The following is a 15,070-nucleotide window of genomic DNA, read 5'->3' on the forward strand; positions in this document are numbered from 1 at the left end:
GATCAACCTTTTGTGCCTGATCTATCAGCAAGTCACTCATATGTGGATAATGACTCTAGCAGCTCTGAGAGTAGAGCCTTGATGTGAGGACCTTGGCATTCCTTTTGTCGTTACTCCTGGTGTAAGAAGAACGAGGGCTATTTTGAAGACATTTGGTAGTGATGCAGGTGTACGCAGATCTACAAGGATTAGTACCATGTTGACAGGTTAAGATATGACGGATATATAGCCCATCATTACACTAACATAGTTAAATCAATATAGGAATTGGAGCCCACTTATTTTGAGGAGGCACTTAGAAATAAGCAATGAGAAGATTTCATGAATGAGGAGATGGCTGCATTGGATACCAATGCAACATGGAAGTTAGTGTCTTTGCCTAAGGAAAAGAAGGCAATTGGATGTAAGTGGGTGTATAAAGTCAAGCATAACGCTGATGGTTCATTGAGAAAGTATAAGACAAGATTGGCTACAAAAATCTATGTGCATACTTATGGAATTGAATATGAAGTGACATTCAGCCCGGTTGCAAGAATGGAAATCGTGAAGAGAGTAGTCATTGCTATGGCAAAGGGTTGGTCTTTACATCACATGGATGTAAAGATTGTCTTCTTGCATGTTATTTGAAGAAGAAGTATACACGATGCAACTACCGCATTATGAGAGTGATGCACACTCATATTTTGTGTTTAGATTATGCAAAGACTTGTATGGCTTGAAGCATGGTCAAACAAGATTGGGGAGTATCTTGTTAGCATGGGATCTCACATGTCCAATGAAAATTTGTCACTTCATGTGAAAAAGCCAGATAGAGGGATCATGCTATTAGTTATCGATGTGGATGACTTGATTATCACTGATCATAATGATGCTGGCATACATGATGCCATGAGGCTTTTGAAGTAGAAGTTTGAGATGAAGGATTTGGATGAGCTATAGTATTTCTTGGGCATAGAGGTGGTGAGATCACCTCATGGCATTTTGTTACTGTTGCAGAGGTAGTATGGCTTGGACATGTTGTACAAGTATGGTATGATAGGTTGTAAGCCTATTTAAGTGCCATTGGAGCATAACATAAATCTTTCCATAGATATAGGTGGGATTTTAGATGACCCCACTACATATAGATGCCTAGTGGGTAGCTTGATCTACATGACCATTACTAGGCCAAACCTGAGCTATAACATTGTTGCAAGCAAAATAGTTAATTAACGAGGGTTACCTGAAAAGATTCCCTCCCAGAATGTGTGAAATTAAAAAATGGCTTAAAAACATAGTTTTTTGAAAACACATCTAGATTTCCATGTATAAATTTAAAAATTACATGAATTTTGTTATTTTTTTCAAGATTGAGAAACTTGTGACCTTCCAAGATTTATAAATTGTTGTTGTTTGTGACAAAAATAAATGTGACTTACAAAATGGCATAGGAGTCCACATGACTTAAAGAAATATCAATATTTTTTAAATATAAATTTATTTTATAAATTTCATGAATGTAAGACACTTTTTTACTCTCTTCTTGGGATAAACTTTACCATTATGCATAAATATGCACATTATTATCAATCATAGAGTTGGATTGGCAATTCATGAAGTAGGATCATTTCAGAGTTGTATCGTCATGATCCAAGAATTTACCTTTGGAAATTTTTAAGTAGTCTATATCATATACATATGTGGTGTTGGAAAAATTCATAGTATGCATATGTTGATGTTTGATCCAAACAGCCAATATCATGAACACAAGCAATGGTATATATAAAAGTAGTGTAAGAATGAGTTCTAGTTATAATTATTTATAGTACATGTGAAGGATATATGTGAAGGATGTTGAGAGATGGTATGTCTAAGGGTAGTGTAGAATTAGCTCTAGTTATAATTATTTGGAGGACATGCAAAGGATGCTGAGAGATGCAATCTTTCTCCGCAACATTGTCTTTGTGTACAAAGAGAAAAGAGAGGAGCTTAGGGCTTCTTAAATGGTGGTAAAGAGGAGCTTGAAGCTTTCAAGATGATAGTAGATTCAAGGTCCTCTATGTTGGAGAGCATACTACTGCACATAGGCATGGCAAAGTCCATGCTCACATGCACCCCCCCTCTCCCCGACATAAATGGTCCCACCACGTGTATTTGCTTATACTTCTTCAGCTTTAAAATTGAATTGTAGAACAAAAATCAGGATTGGTGACTGAATCGACTCACTGGATCAAAACGAATGGATTACAGGTCATCATGGATTATCTCATCTAGCTCTTCTGCTATCATGAATTTTTGGCATCTACTATGTAGCGATATTATTTACGATATAAAGGTTACATGGATACATACACAAGTAGTTTTTTCAATGACCTCCTCTCAAATTTGTAGTCAAAGTTGCGACCATGTGTATTTTTTAGGTCTTTAGCCCTAAACCTATGTTCTACCTATATTATCTTATCCTAGGCATATATATTTTTTAATTCTATGATTTATAGGATTTTTTAAATTTTTTGAGATTTTATCGGCTACTATCTACTATTTGAAATGAGTTTTTATGGATTTCTTGGTGATAAAACTAAAAATAATTCTCATAAAATTTATAAAAATATTTTAAAGTTACGAAAATAGCCCCTTCAAAGTTGATGTTTTATATCAAAGTTGATGCAAAACATCAACTTTTCTACACAACTTTGATGTTTTGCATCAAAGTTAATGCAAAACATCAACTCTACCACCACAAAACTTTATGTTTTGCATATCAAGTTTCAGATGCTCCGAAGAAGAAAGTTGGAGGATCGAAGGTCGATTTTCACAGACAACCTATTTTAGTGATTCCATTTGCATAGCATACTCAGATGACCTATTCCAAAAATTTTGAGTACCAACACAACTATGTTTCGATGCGATATGTAGACGTCACAAAGCAATTTAGTAAATCAATTTGTGATGTCTACATATCACATCGAAACATAGTTATGTGGATACTCAAAATTTGTGGAATAGGTCGTCTGAGCATGCTTACGCGAATGGAAATACTAAAACAAGCCATTTGTGAAAATAGACCTTTGATCCTCCAACTTTCTTATCCGAGGCATCCGAAACTTGATGCAAAACATCAAGTTTTGTAGTAGAGTTGATGTTTTGTATCAACTTTGATACAAAACATCAAGTTGTGTAGTAGAGTTGATGTTTTACATCAACTTTGATCCTCCAACTTTCTTATCGGAACCATCCGAAACTAGATGCAAAACGTCAAGTTTTGTAGTAGAGTTTTGCAACTTTGATGCAAAACATATTGAAGCAAAACATCAACTTTTCCATAAAACTTGATGTTTTGCATCAACTTTGATGTAAAACATGAAGTTTTGCAAAAAAGTTGGAGTTTTGCATCAACTCCAACTTTTTTGCAAAACTTCATGTTTTGCATCAAAGTTGATGCAAAACATCAAGTTTTATGAGAAAGTTGATGTTTTGCATAACATTGATGCAAAACATCAAGTTTTGTAAAAAAAAATGACATGCGTAGAAAGTTCACGTTTTGCATATAAAGTTGATGTTTTACATCAACTTGATGCAAAATATCAAATTTTCATAAAAGTTGATGTTTTGTATGAAGTTAATGAAAAACATTAACTCTTAGTTGAGAAGTTCTTACTCAGCATTAATTTGGTCGCAAGTGTTGTAGCTAAAAAAATCCTTACCATGTGTAGTAACTAGTAGGATTTGAACCTAAGTCCCTACCTAATATATTATTACAAAAAAGTATTTTGGAAAGTATAAACTTTTGTTTCTTAAAGTGAGCTTTTTCATGCTTTCTTAACTCATTTAATAACTAAAATGACCATTTTAACCCCCTTTTTGTCACATCAAGGACACGTCTTCTTTGAAAATGAGTGTGTAATTATTTTTCAAGAAAGATTAGAAAACTTTTAAATATCTTATTCATGATATTTTAAAATTCATCTATACGTAACAAACTCTTTTAAAAAAAGTATATATTATATAATTAAGAAATTGTGATACTCAAGAGCTTCAAAATGGATTTTAATACTACTCTCATTAAGAGCCAATATAAGGTTTTATAATAGAGATAATAACTATATATCAAGATAACGCTTTTGTAATATAATCATATAAATAGTTTTTTATATTTGCACTCTATAGCACATCTTCAATCATGCTAACATGGCAGATGACCTAAGGAGTCTAAGCTTCAAGTGTACATATAGATGAAAAAAATGTATTCGTGGATAGTGAAGAAGAGGATGTCTCATCTACAGTCTCAGGGAAAGGCACATCAACTAGTGATGGTGTTGGTATACATAGCAATTATTATGAGAAACCATAAGTATGACATAAGCTATATGTTTAGAAAATAGCTTCTTTTTATAGTTGTATCATTTTTTTCCCTGGATTGAAGATGGAAATAATAAAAATTTTCTCTATTTTGGCATTTTTTTGGAAACTTATTGTTAGATTTTCAATTATAATCTCAAAAAGTAAGCAAATGAAGTCTTTTTTTTCATGTCAATTTTTGTAAGAAACGTGTAAAGTACCCAAAATTTTATCATTTCTTGTCAGTGTTGTACGCTGTCGTGACGTGGGCGGTATCGCTGGGAAAGTGCGAGACTTCTGGCTGTGAGAATAGCTTCCAAAATCCCGCCAATGGAACCAAAACAGATAGCTCTTCAAGGAGCATAAGACATCACCATTTTTGTTGACATGTACATGTGCCAATTCACTTCAATACATCCCCAAATTCAGCTTGATGATTGCACATAAATTGTGTGTCAAGAGCATGACCAATTTCAAGCATAGATCTCCTGGTTCTTTTTCCAAATGCTTCAAACATATCACATGTAGGCATAATACAATCTTCAAAAGATTTTCATATACATGTGTCCATTCACATCACATATATCATATAATGCCAATTTCCATATACATGTGTCCATTCACATCACATATATCATATAATGCCAATTCCATCATTTCAAGGTGTCTCTTGATCTCGTGAAAACCTGCTTTCAGATTCCAACAACTCACAAAGCAAAAGATGACATATGGCATATGTACAACATAATCATGTGATTTTAGAAAATTCCATGTCTAGCATTCCAAAATCCAGCCGAGTAGAAAATTAAATCCAAGTCCCAGGAATCTCTTTGTTTTTACTCCAAGATTCTCCAAAACAACAAAAAAAAGCTTACCCAAAACCTTATCCAAAAGCTTTAAAAAGCATAGTGTAATTATCTAAGGGCTTTACGATTTTTAAAATCGTAAGTGATAAAAAAAATTTTACTTATCTCAGAAAGAAAAAAAAGAAGCGAATTTATGGCTTTCGCTTTTCTCATATTTTGCTTCGCTGTCGTATGCGCCAGATTCTGATTTCTTCATGTATTGTGAGATTTCTTGAAGATCATATCACTAGATAGCACTTCATTTCCTCTTGAAATCAAGCCCCAGGATGCCCTATACAGTAGCCGCAGTCGTGATTTTTAAAATCTCTGGTTGTATGTCGCTCTGGTTCTGATTTTTTGCACACCTCTCTTCTGATATGCACCGTTTTTCTGGTTTTTCTCCCTTTCCCGCAAGAGATTCGGGCTCCCTTCACTTTTGCAGCGCTGAAATTTCGAGTTTCCTCTGATTCGAATACACTGTGCCTCCTTTTTTTTAGCTTATTAATCGGATATTCCCTTTTTTAAAAAAAATCCTTTATACCTTTGCCACGCAAGCCGCCACCTTGCGTGTTCGTGTCCAGCTGCTGGAAGGAAGTGACATCTTCACCCCATAGCCATGCATCACAACCAGCATCCCTTGCTCCCCATATGTCATTCCGACGATCATCTCCAACATGCACAGCCTCCTCCTCATGCACCCCCAAGAGCTCACAAGTCGCCGAGAAGATAGCTAGGTTGGGCTTTTCTGCCCCTACTTCGGCTGAGATGGCCATGGCATCGAACCAATCGTAGCAATGTAAGGCGCCCATGAGAGGCCTTAGCCTTGGCTTTCTTGATAGCATCACGGACATCGTAAAGCATCTTAGCCACACTTAGAATTCCAACTGACTTAATGTTCAATGCCTGATGTATCTTCTTCGCATTATCGATGTAAAGCTCTCTATCCCAATAGCCACCTTGTTGAAACTCCTCAAGGCCAAGCTTTTCAATGCCGACGGCCACAACCCACACATTGTTTGCCTCCAAAGTGGGGACAATCTTCTGCAGCTCCAAGGCATTAGCTCTGCATAGCTTGCACCCAAATCTCCGAAGAATGTGGATAACAGCGGTCTGATTCTCCCAAAAAGAGCCCACTTTCACAAACTTAGCTTTTGAAGCACCCTGCACCTTTTCTAGCTCAATGTCTTTTATAGCATCAGCAACAGTAGTTGAACCCTTTTGGGAAGCCATATCTATGAGAGAGAGAGAGGGTGTGTGAGATGGAAAAGGAGAGCTGCAAATGCAGCAACTAGTAGAAGTACTAAGTTTGAACTCCTTCTTGACTTGAAATCTTCTGGCATCAACCTTCTAGTAGCATCAGTGGAAAAAAAATCCAAAGCATTCTGATTATATCAATTCTGAGCAAGCACAGAAATCATGGCATTCCAAGACACGATATGTCAAAAGGGCATTCTTTCAAAGCCAATCCTTACATCATACATACTCTCACATTTCCATACATGTTGAGAAGGGTGTTCCCTACTACAAGGTCTACCATAAGCATAAAACTCCATAATTCACACCACACTTATGTACAGAGGCTTTGAGACTTGGCTCAGTTTTAGCTCGTCTTATTGAACCTCATTTACAATATGAACATATGTACTTAGGCATCATATAATGACTCAAGTCATGGCACTTAATCCCATGCATCTGGATTTGCATTTAATGGCCTCATATGCATGGTTTCACACCATAGACGTGCCATGGCACGACATCCACCCCCTCTAAACCTGCACATCCTCTGGTATGTGCCAAATCATCATCAAGATCCACATATATCTTGATGTCGTCTTCATCTTCTACATTACCAGGAAGATCATCCTCTTCCTCTTCAACCATATCCATACTATCACTGTCAAGCCTCTCATCCTGAGTCTCCTGTGAATCAAAAGGATCACTGTCATGCCTTCTTTTAAACATCTTGATCCTTTTGCCTACTACCAGATTCTTTATCTCTGTTCCATCAAGCTCGCACAGGGTATACGTGGTATTTCCATGCACATGCTTGACAATGTAAGGGCCAAACCATCTTTTTGCAAACTTTCTTTGAACAGTGAACTGGTTGTCAAGGCTACTATCATACATTAGGACCCAATCACCTTCTTCAATAGGTTTTGGCTGGAGTCTGTGTCTTCTATCAAATCTTTCTTTATTTTTCAACCTTGCATCTTTCAAACGAGCTTTAGCAAGCTCTGCATCTTCAGGCCTCCTCTCCAGCTGTCTTATTCGCAATGCAAGGATATCTTCTCTATTCAATTCTTCCACCCAGGGTAATACATTCCAAGTTGGAACTACTTCTTCAACTGGCATTACTGGCTTCTGACCATACATTAATTCTGCAGGCATTGTATCCTGTCACTGAGCTATGAGTTGTACGGTCAGCCCATAAGGCATATGGTAGTAGCCTTGGCCACTCTCGCATTCTTCCTCTGCATGCCTTAGCCAAAGCTTTAATGATTGGAGGATGTCCTCGCTCACTTTTACCATTGCCCTCAGGGTTGTAAGCACATGTTAGGGCTAATTTGATGCCAATTCTAGAGAAGAATTCCCTTGCTTCTTCAACATCTAGCTCACCTCTGTCAGCTATTATTTTTCCAACACAACCATACCGGCAAATCACATCTTCCAAGAGAAATTTGCATACTGTTTCTGTACTCTTTGTTCTAAGAGCACGCCCTTCCACCTGATTTGTCAAATCTTCTCTTGCAAGTGCTATGTACCGCATCTGCCAAATTCCCAAAGGCATTGTAACTAGATCCACTACCCATTTGTAATGCATGGCAGGTGGGTAGGTTGGTTGTAAGCCATCACGATGTCGCACATTTGAGTACATTTGACATACCATCATGCATGTTTCCACATATTGGGAAATATCCTTGTACATTCCTTTCCACCAATATCTTTCCTTTATTTTGGTAAAGGTGGCCCACACACTTCGATGTCCAGCCCAGAGACTCTCATGGAATTCTTTCATGAGCTCCCCTTGAGTTTCTTTATCACATATGACTCTCTGTGGCATAGCATTCCTCTGCTTAGGATGCTTCCACAGGTACCCATCCTTTAGAAAATACCCATATGCTTTTCTGCGGATCCTCTTAAATTCTGAGTCAGACCAATTTTCCTGTCTTGTTAAAGTACTCAAGTATTGACCAATAAGCAACCAATCTCCTTCATACATTTCCTCACTAAAAGACTCAAGTGCATTTGATAAGCAAGTATGGTCCCCTTTTGCATATGCAGTAGTATAGAATCTTGTACCTACATCATCAATGTCACTAATCATCCCTTCTTCATCTTCATACCTGGCTCTTGATAGCATATCTACAACTGGGTTATCTTTTCCTACAATATGCTCAAACTCAGGATTTAGTGACTTGATATAGGCAATCCACCTAAGCATAGTGATATCTGGAGTGGTGCAGCTTGCAATCATCCCAAGGAGTGGCAAGCAATCAGTTTCCACAAGTATAGATGCCTCAATAAGATATTCTTTTTCACATTTTAGAGCAGTGACTACTCCCCATAACTCCCTCTTGATCTGCGGATATTTTCGCTGACGAATGCTTAATACCTTTGCTCCAAATCTGATTACATATCTGTGATCATCCTCATCATCTTGCCCTACTGCCCATCCTATCCCTGTAGGACTAGCATCAACTGTAACAATCACAGGCTTGCCACACTCATAATCTGCCTTCCTTAGAGTAGGTGATGATTGGAGCAAATATTTCAGCTTCCACATAGCTTTAGTATGTGCTACACTCCACAAAAATTTTTGATTTTTCCTCAAAAGTTGATAAAGAGGATCTGCTACATGTGCATAATGCGGGATCCATATAACATAAAAGACACATGCACCAAGAAATCTCCTCAGCTCTGTAACATTAATGCATATCTCTTTCATTCTTTGTATTGCATCTATCTTGGCTGGACAAGGTCGGCGTCCATTAGTACTACAAAGATGCCCCACGATTAGCACTTCACCAACCCCAAATACTGATTTCGATCCAGACAAAGTAAGATTCACCTCTTCAAGCCTGGATAGAATCATATCACAATCTTTAATATGATTTGCCACAAACTTGCGGCACTCCTTCGAATCCAAATCCCCATCTTTATCTTTCTCATCACAGCCTTTTATTGGCACATCATCCAGAAAAGGCATAGTTATTTGTGGTATAAAGTCTCGTAAGACTTTATTCATTCCATTCATCATATGCGCCACTGAGTTGGTGGCTCCCTGTGGTAAGGTACACATTCTTACCAATCCCAAAGGAGTTTTCATTGTGGTCAAGTCCCTGCTTTGTATATCCAGCTGAAACTGATCATATCCCGAATACAGATCACCCGTAGAGTATATAGCTTTCCCTGCAAATGCTTCTGCAAACTCGTCCACAATCGGACCTGCTCCCACATTCCTGATTGTGACCTTGTTTACAGGTTGCATGTCTTGAATGAAGCGCAATGTTCCATTTTTCTTTGGCACGGTAAACCATCTGTTGGAATATGGAGCGCATGATGGCTCCAAAATTCCCATCCTGATCTTCTCTTTTAGTAATTCCATCAACTTTGGCAAGAGAGCCTTTGGTATTGGAATCGGCCGCCGCAGGTTCCAGGGCACATGTGGAGCAGTGAAGATCACCATTGGTGCTATTATGCTTGGATCAACACATCCTATCTCATGCGGCTGAAAGGCAAAGGCTTTCCCATGTTTTACAAGCATCTCCTCAAAGCATTCCCTTTCAACTGGCAACAAAAAGTCCTTTTCACCAATCTTCAGCTCTTTTAGGGTTTCCTGTGTAAACTTATGCCCAATTTTCTTCCGATCTCTGAGATTCAGTTGCATAGAGGCTTCATCTATTTTCTCCTTGCTTTCTGGTGGCAAGGGCAAAGCAACTGGTTTCACCTTCTTTGCAACTGTTTTGTACTTTGTATCAACATGAGCATCCATCTCACAATTCATGTTTTTACATTCCATCCCCTCAAATTCCCAGATTATATCATACATCCCCACAGATGACACCTGTATCATCTCATTTCCACCCTGTAAGCATGCTCTTTCCATAGCAAAAAGTACACCCATAGTATCCACAAATGACACCTCATCAAGCACCCTTGAAATAAACTCATTCTTCTCCAAAAGACCACACTGCTCAAGACTTTTTTGTTTATTTTGTACATGTCGACGCATGCCACGCTTCAAATCTTTGCTTTTTACAAAGACCAGTGACCCATAGCTAGAAAATCCCTGAAAATTTGCTGAAAAGTTATTTACATTGATTGAGTCCTGCGAGAACTCATTTTCCCTTGTACCATTGGAATCCCAGTTTACAATGGCACCTGGCCAAAATCCCTCATCTCCCTGTAATTCATGAATTCTCTGTTTATCTTTGGGAGTGACTGTGCTCGAAGAGACTCACGGTTCCTTTCATGGTTAATGCAAACTGTCAAGAACTGAACAGCTTTCTTACCATCTTTACTCCTTATTCTTGCATATGCCGAGCCATCATCCAAAACCTTTGTTTCCATCCTCATAGCGTAGGGTTGCCCAAGGATGAGGGGATACGATGACATCTCCTGAACAAAGAAGTTCTGATCATCTTTCACATCCCCTATAGTTACCCTTACATTTGGACAGGCTGCATAGAGCTCTCCAGATGAGTTATTAGCTGCTTTAATCATCCACCCATGATCTACATCCATTGGCCACTTACATTTGTTGTAGAGATTTTTAGCCATAAGATTTATTTCAGACCCATGATCAATTAGAGCGACATACGGCTCTTCCAAGTCACCAATCTTGATAAGGGTTTCAGTGGTTGCTCTTGCCCAATGGCTCCTGGAATAATGACTCTTTGTAAGAACTTCTTTTTCATCATCCTCATCCACAAAGCGCACTTGTCGTGCCCCTTCAGCAGAGTGATTACATTCCACCACATTCTCTCTCTCTTCCTTTTGTTGTACCTGTACTCCATGAGTCTTGGAAGTGCTTGTCTCCCCTTGTGATGGAATAGATTCAATTATGGACTGTCTTTTCCTCCGTATAATATCAATTATCTCATCATGGAATTCTTTCTTTGCAATTCCCAAGACTTCCCCTAGTGTAAATTCCACCCTACTGTTTAGAATCCTCTCTTCAAGCACCTTTTTGAGATCTGTTTGCGGCTTCAATATCAGATTGAAGCTTGTAGAGTGGACTTTTCCCTTTACCCTTCTCCCCTTCTCATGCTTCATTTTTGCTGGCACTTCTTCCATTGATATTTCTTGTGGAGGTCTGGTATGCGGTGGAGGCATATGTGATGGCCCGGGATCCTTCTTTTCACTACCACGAGTGACCCTTTTTGATGGCCCTCCTTCCTCATTTTCCCTCTTACGCTTTTCCTCTACCTGTGCCTCATTATTCTGGCATTTTGCAATGTAGGCATGAACAGATAAAGAATCCACAGGCTCTTCCCAGCCAGTCTCAAGACGTATACAATCACCTGCCTCATGCAAAGCCTATTTAGACACCTTCTTTGATGCAATTAGCTCCATTGTTGATGGCCAAAAATCTTCATTCTCATAATCTTCATCATTCTCAGATTCCTGCTTCGATTGACCAGCCTTTAACCCATAGGTTGCTGCCTCAACCATAGAGATGGCATGGCTAGCAGCCATATCCTCAACCAGCTTTTTCATCCCTCCTTTCCCAAAGTTTGTGCTTAATGGAAGACCAGTCTCTGTAAGATGGATTTTTCCATCTTTGAAAAACACAAGTTGATTTCTGAGGGCTTCTTTATAGCTAGCACAGTCTTTCTTTGCATGTTCTGGGTCATCACACCATATACATCTGAATGTAAACCCTTCTTTGCTTTGAGGCCTTTGCATAGAAGCCTGCCCTAATGGTAGCCCTTTTTCTTCAATCCTGGACATCTTCAATTTTAGGTCTCGCATGCCCTTAATAAGCTCATCCATCGGCCCTTCTATCTTTGGGATTGCAGCAGCTGGTTTTGGTAGGTTCTCAAGAGTAACAGCAGTTATAGGAGTTACCGAGCTCATCACCATTTTATCCCTCCTTCGCTGTCGCTTTGCTAGCATGGTGACCGCATCCTCGACATCATTCCAATCATTCTTTACTGCTCTGTATCCTTATCCTCAAGGAGAATTTCCAGTTTTTCTTGGAGATCTTTCCCAGCTGCTTGTAAGAAGAGCTCTGTTTTTTCCCTATCCAAGGTTGTTCGCTCTAGCTGGGCATAGCGCTTCTCAAACTCTCTTAGTAACTCTGTGGTGGCAGAAATTCCCATTTTGGGTTTTGTGACCCATTCCAAGAAAGTTCGTTTGGTCACCCGTCGCTCAGAATCCTCCATGAAATATTCATCCTTTAAAGCAAGCTTGAACTCCTCCCAATTTCTGCCACCATGTGCTGTCTGTAATCCTCTTATGCGCTCTCTTATTTCAGGAACACATACCAGCTCAAAGCTTCGAACCATATCCTCCTCAGTCACCCTGTTTAGCTCCATTTCCTTTGTGTAATTACGCAGGTACTTTGTGATGTCCTTACCATCAAATTGATCTACCTTTTTCACAATTGACTGCAGTGCTTTAGTCGTGGAAATTTGTCCCCTCTCAGCAGCTTGCTGCTGTTGCATATACATAGTAAACATCTGAAACATTTGCATAACCCCGGGGTCAAAATGAACCCCCTGACCCTCAAGATTCTCAGCCATAGCTTCCCTGTGTATTCCACCACACTCTCACCCCAGCAGTTTCACGTCGGGTTCACCAAGAGCTGTCGTGACGTGGGCGGTATCGCTAGGAAAGTGCGAGACTTCTGGCTGTGAGAATAGCTTCCAAAATCCCGGCAATGGAACCAAAACAGATAGCTTTTCAAGGAGCATAAGACATCACCATTTTTGTTGACATGTACATGTGCCAATTCACTTCAATACATCCCCAAATTCAGCTTGATGATTGCACATAAATTGTGTGTCAAGAGCATGACCAGTTTCAAGCATAGATCTCCTGGTTCTTTTTCCAAATGCTTCAAACATATCACATGTAGGCATAATACAATCTTCAAAAGATTTCCATATACATGTGTCCATATACATGTGTCCATTCACATCACATATATCATATAATGCCAATTCCATCATTTCAAGGTGTCTCTTGATCTCATGAAAACCTGCTTTCAGATTCCAACAACTCACAAAGCAAAAGATGACATATGGCATATGTACAACATAATCATGTGATTTTAGAAAATTCCATGTCTAGCATTCCAAAATCTAGCCGAGTAGAAAATTAAATCCAAGTCCCAAGAATCTCTTTGTTTTTACTCCAAGATTCTCCAAAACAACAAAAAAAAGCTTACCCAAAGCCTTATCCAAAAGCTTTAAAAAGGATAGTGTAACTATCTAAGGGCTTTACGATTTTTAAAATCGTAAGTGATAAAAAAAAATTTACTTATCTCAGAAAGAAAAAAAAGAAGCGAATTTATGGCTTTCGCTTTTCTCATATTTTGCTTCGCTGTCGTATGCGCCAGATTCTGATTTCTTCATGTATTGTGAGATTTCTTGAATATCATATCACTAGATAGTACTTCATTTCCTCTTTAAATCAAGCCCCAGGATGCCCTATACAGTAGCCGCAGTCGTGATTTTTAAAATCTCTGGTTGTATGTCGCTCTGGTTCTGATTTTTTGCACACCTCTCTTCTGATATGCATCGTTTTTCTGGTTTTTCTCCCTTTCCCGCAAGAGATTCGGGCTCCCTTCACTTTTGCAACTGAAATTTCGAGTTTCCTCTGATTCGAATACACTGTGCCTCCTTTTTTTTAGCTTATTGATCGGATATTCCCTTTTTTAAAAAAAATCCTTTATACCTTTGCCACGCAAGCTGCCACCTTGCGTGTTCGTGTCCAGCTGCTGGAAGGAAGTGACATCTTCACCCCATAGCCATGCATCACAACCAGCATCCCTTGCTCCCCATATGTCATTCCGACGATCATCTCCAACATGCACAGCCTCCTCCTCATGCACCCCCAAGATCTCACAAGCCACCGAGAAGATAGCTGGGTTGGGCTTTTCTGCCCCTACTGAGATGGCCATGGCATCGAACCAATCGTAGAAATGTAAGGCACCCATGAGAGGCCTTAGCCTTGGCTTTCTTGATAGCATCACGGACATCGTAAAGCATCTTAGCCACACTTAGAATTCCAACTAACTTAATGTTCAATGCCTGATGTATCTTCTTCGCATTATCGATGTAAAGCTCTCTATCCCAATAGCCACCTTGTTGAAACTCCTCAAGGCCAAGCTTTTCAATGCCGACGGCCACAACCCACACATTGTTTGCCTCCAAAGTGGGGACAATCTTCTGCAGCTCCAAGGCATTAGCTCTGCATAGCTTGCACCCAAATCTCCGAAGAATGTGGATAACAGCGGTCTGATTCTCCCAAAAAGAGCCCACTTTCACAAACTTAGCTTTTGAAGCACCCTGCACCTTTTCTAGCTCAATGTCTTTTATAGCATCAGCAACAGTAGTTGAACCCTTTTGGGAAGCCATATCTATGAGAGAGAGAGAGGGTGTGTGAGATGGAAAAGGAGAGCTGCAAATGCAGCAACTAGTAGAAGTACTAAGTTTGAACTCCTTCTTGACTTGAAATCTTCTGGCATCAACCTTCTAGTAGCATCAGTGGAAAAAAAATCCAAAGCATTCTGATTATATCGATTCTGAGCAAGCACAGAAATCATGGCATTCCAAGACACGATATCTCAAAAGGGCATTCTTTCAAAGCCAATCCTTACATCATACATACTCTCACATTTCCATACATGTTGAGAAGGGTGTTCCCTACTACAAGGTCTACCATAAGCATAAAACTCC

At 39.2% G+C, this 15,070-nt stretch overlaps 2 protein-coding genes across 2 annotated transcripts; both read right to left on the reverse strand.

Annotated features, from left to right (window-relative positions):
• Window positions 1-5,870: 5,870 nt before the first annotated feature.
• LOC147619547 (uncharacterized) lies at window positions 5,871-6,392 on the reverse strand. Its single transcript, XM_086773460.1, has one exon. It carries the CDS (start codon window positions 6,390-6,392, stop codon window positions 5,871-5,873), a length of 522 nt encoding a protein of 173 aa, XP_086629586.1.
• Window positions 6,393-14,233: 7,841 nt separating this feature from the next.
• Window positions 14,234-14,749, reverse strand: LOC147619548 (uncharacterized). Its single transcript, XM_086773461.1, has one exon. It carries the CDS (start codon window positions 14,747-14,749, stop codon window positions 14,234-14,236), a length of 516 nt encoding a protein of 171 aa, XP_086629587.1.
• Window positions 14,750-15,070: the final 321 nt, after the last annotated feature.

The sequence above is a fragment of the Cibotium barometz genome, chromosome 33 (genome assembly GCF_041138505.1).
Source record: "Cibotium barometz isolate CiBa-2024 chromosome 33, ASM4113850v1, whole genome shotgun sequence".
Taxonomy (NCBI): domain Eukaryota; kingdom Viridiplantae; phylum Streptophyta; class Polypodiopsida; order Cyatheales; family Cibotiaceae; genus Cibotium; species Cibotium barometz.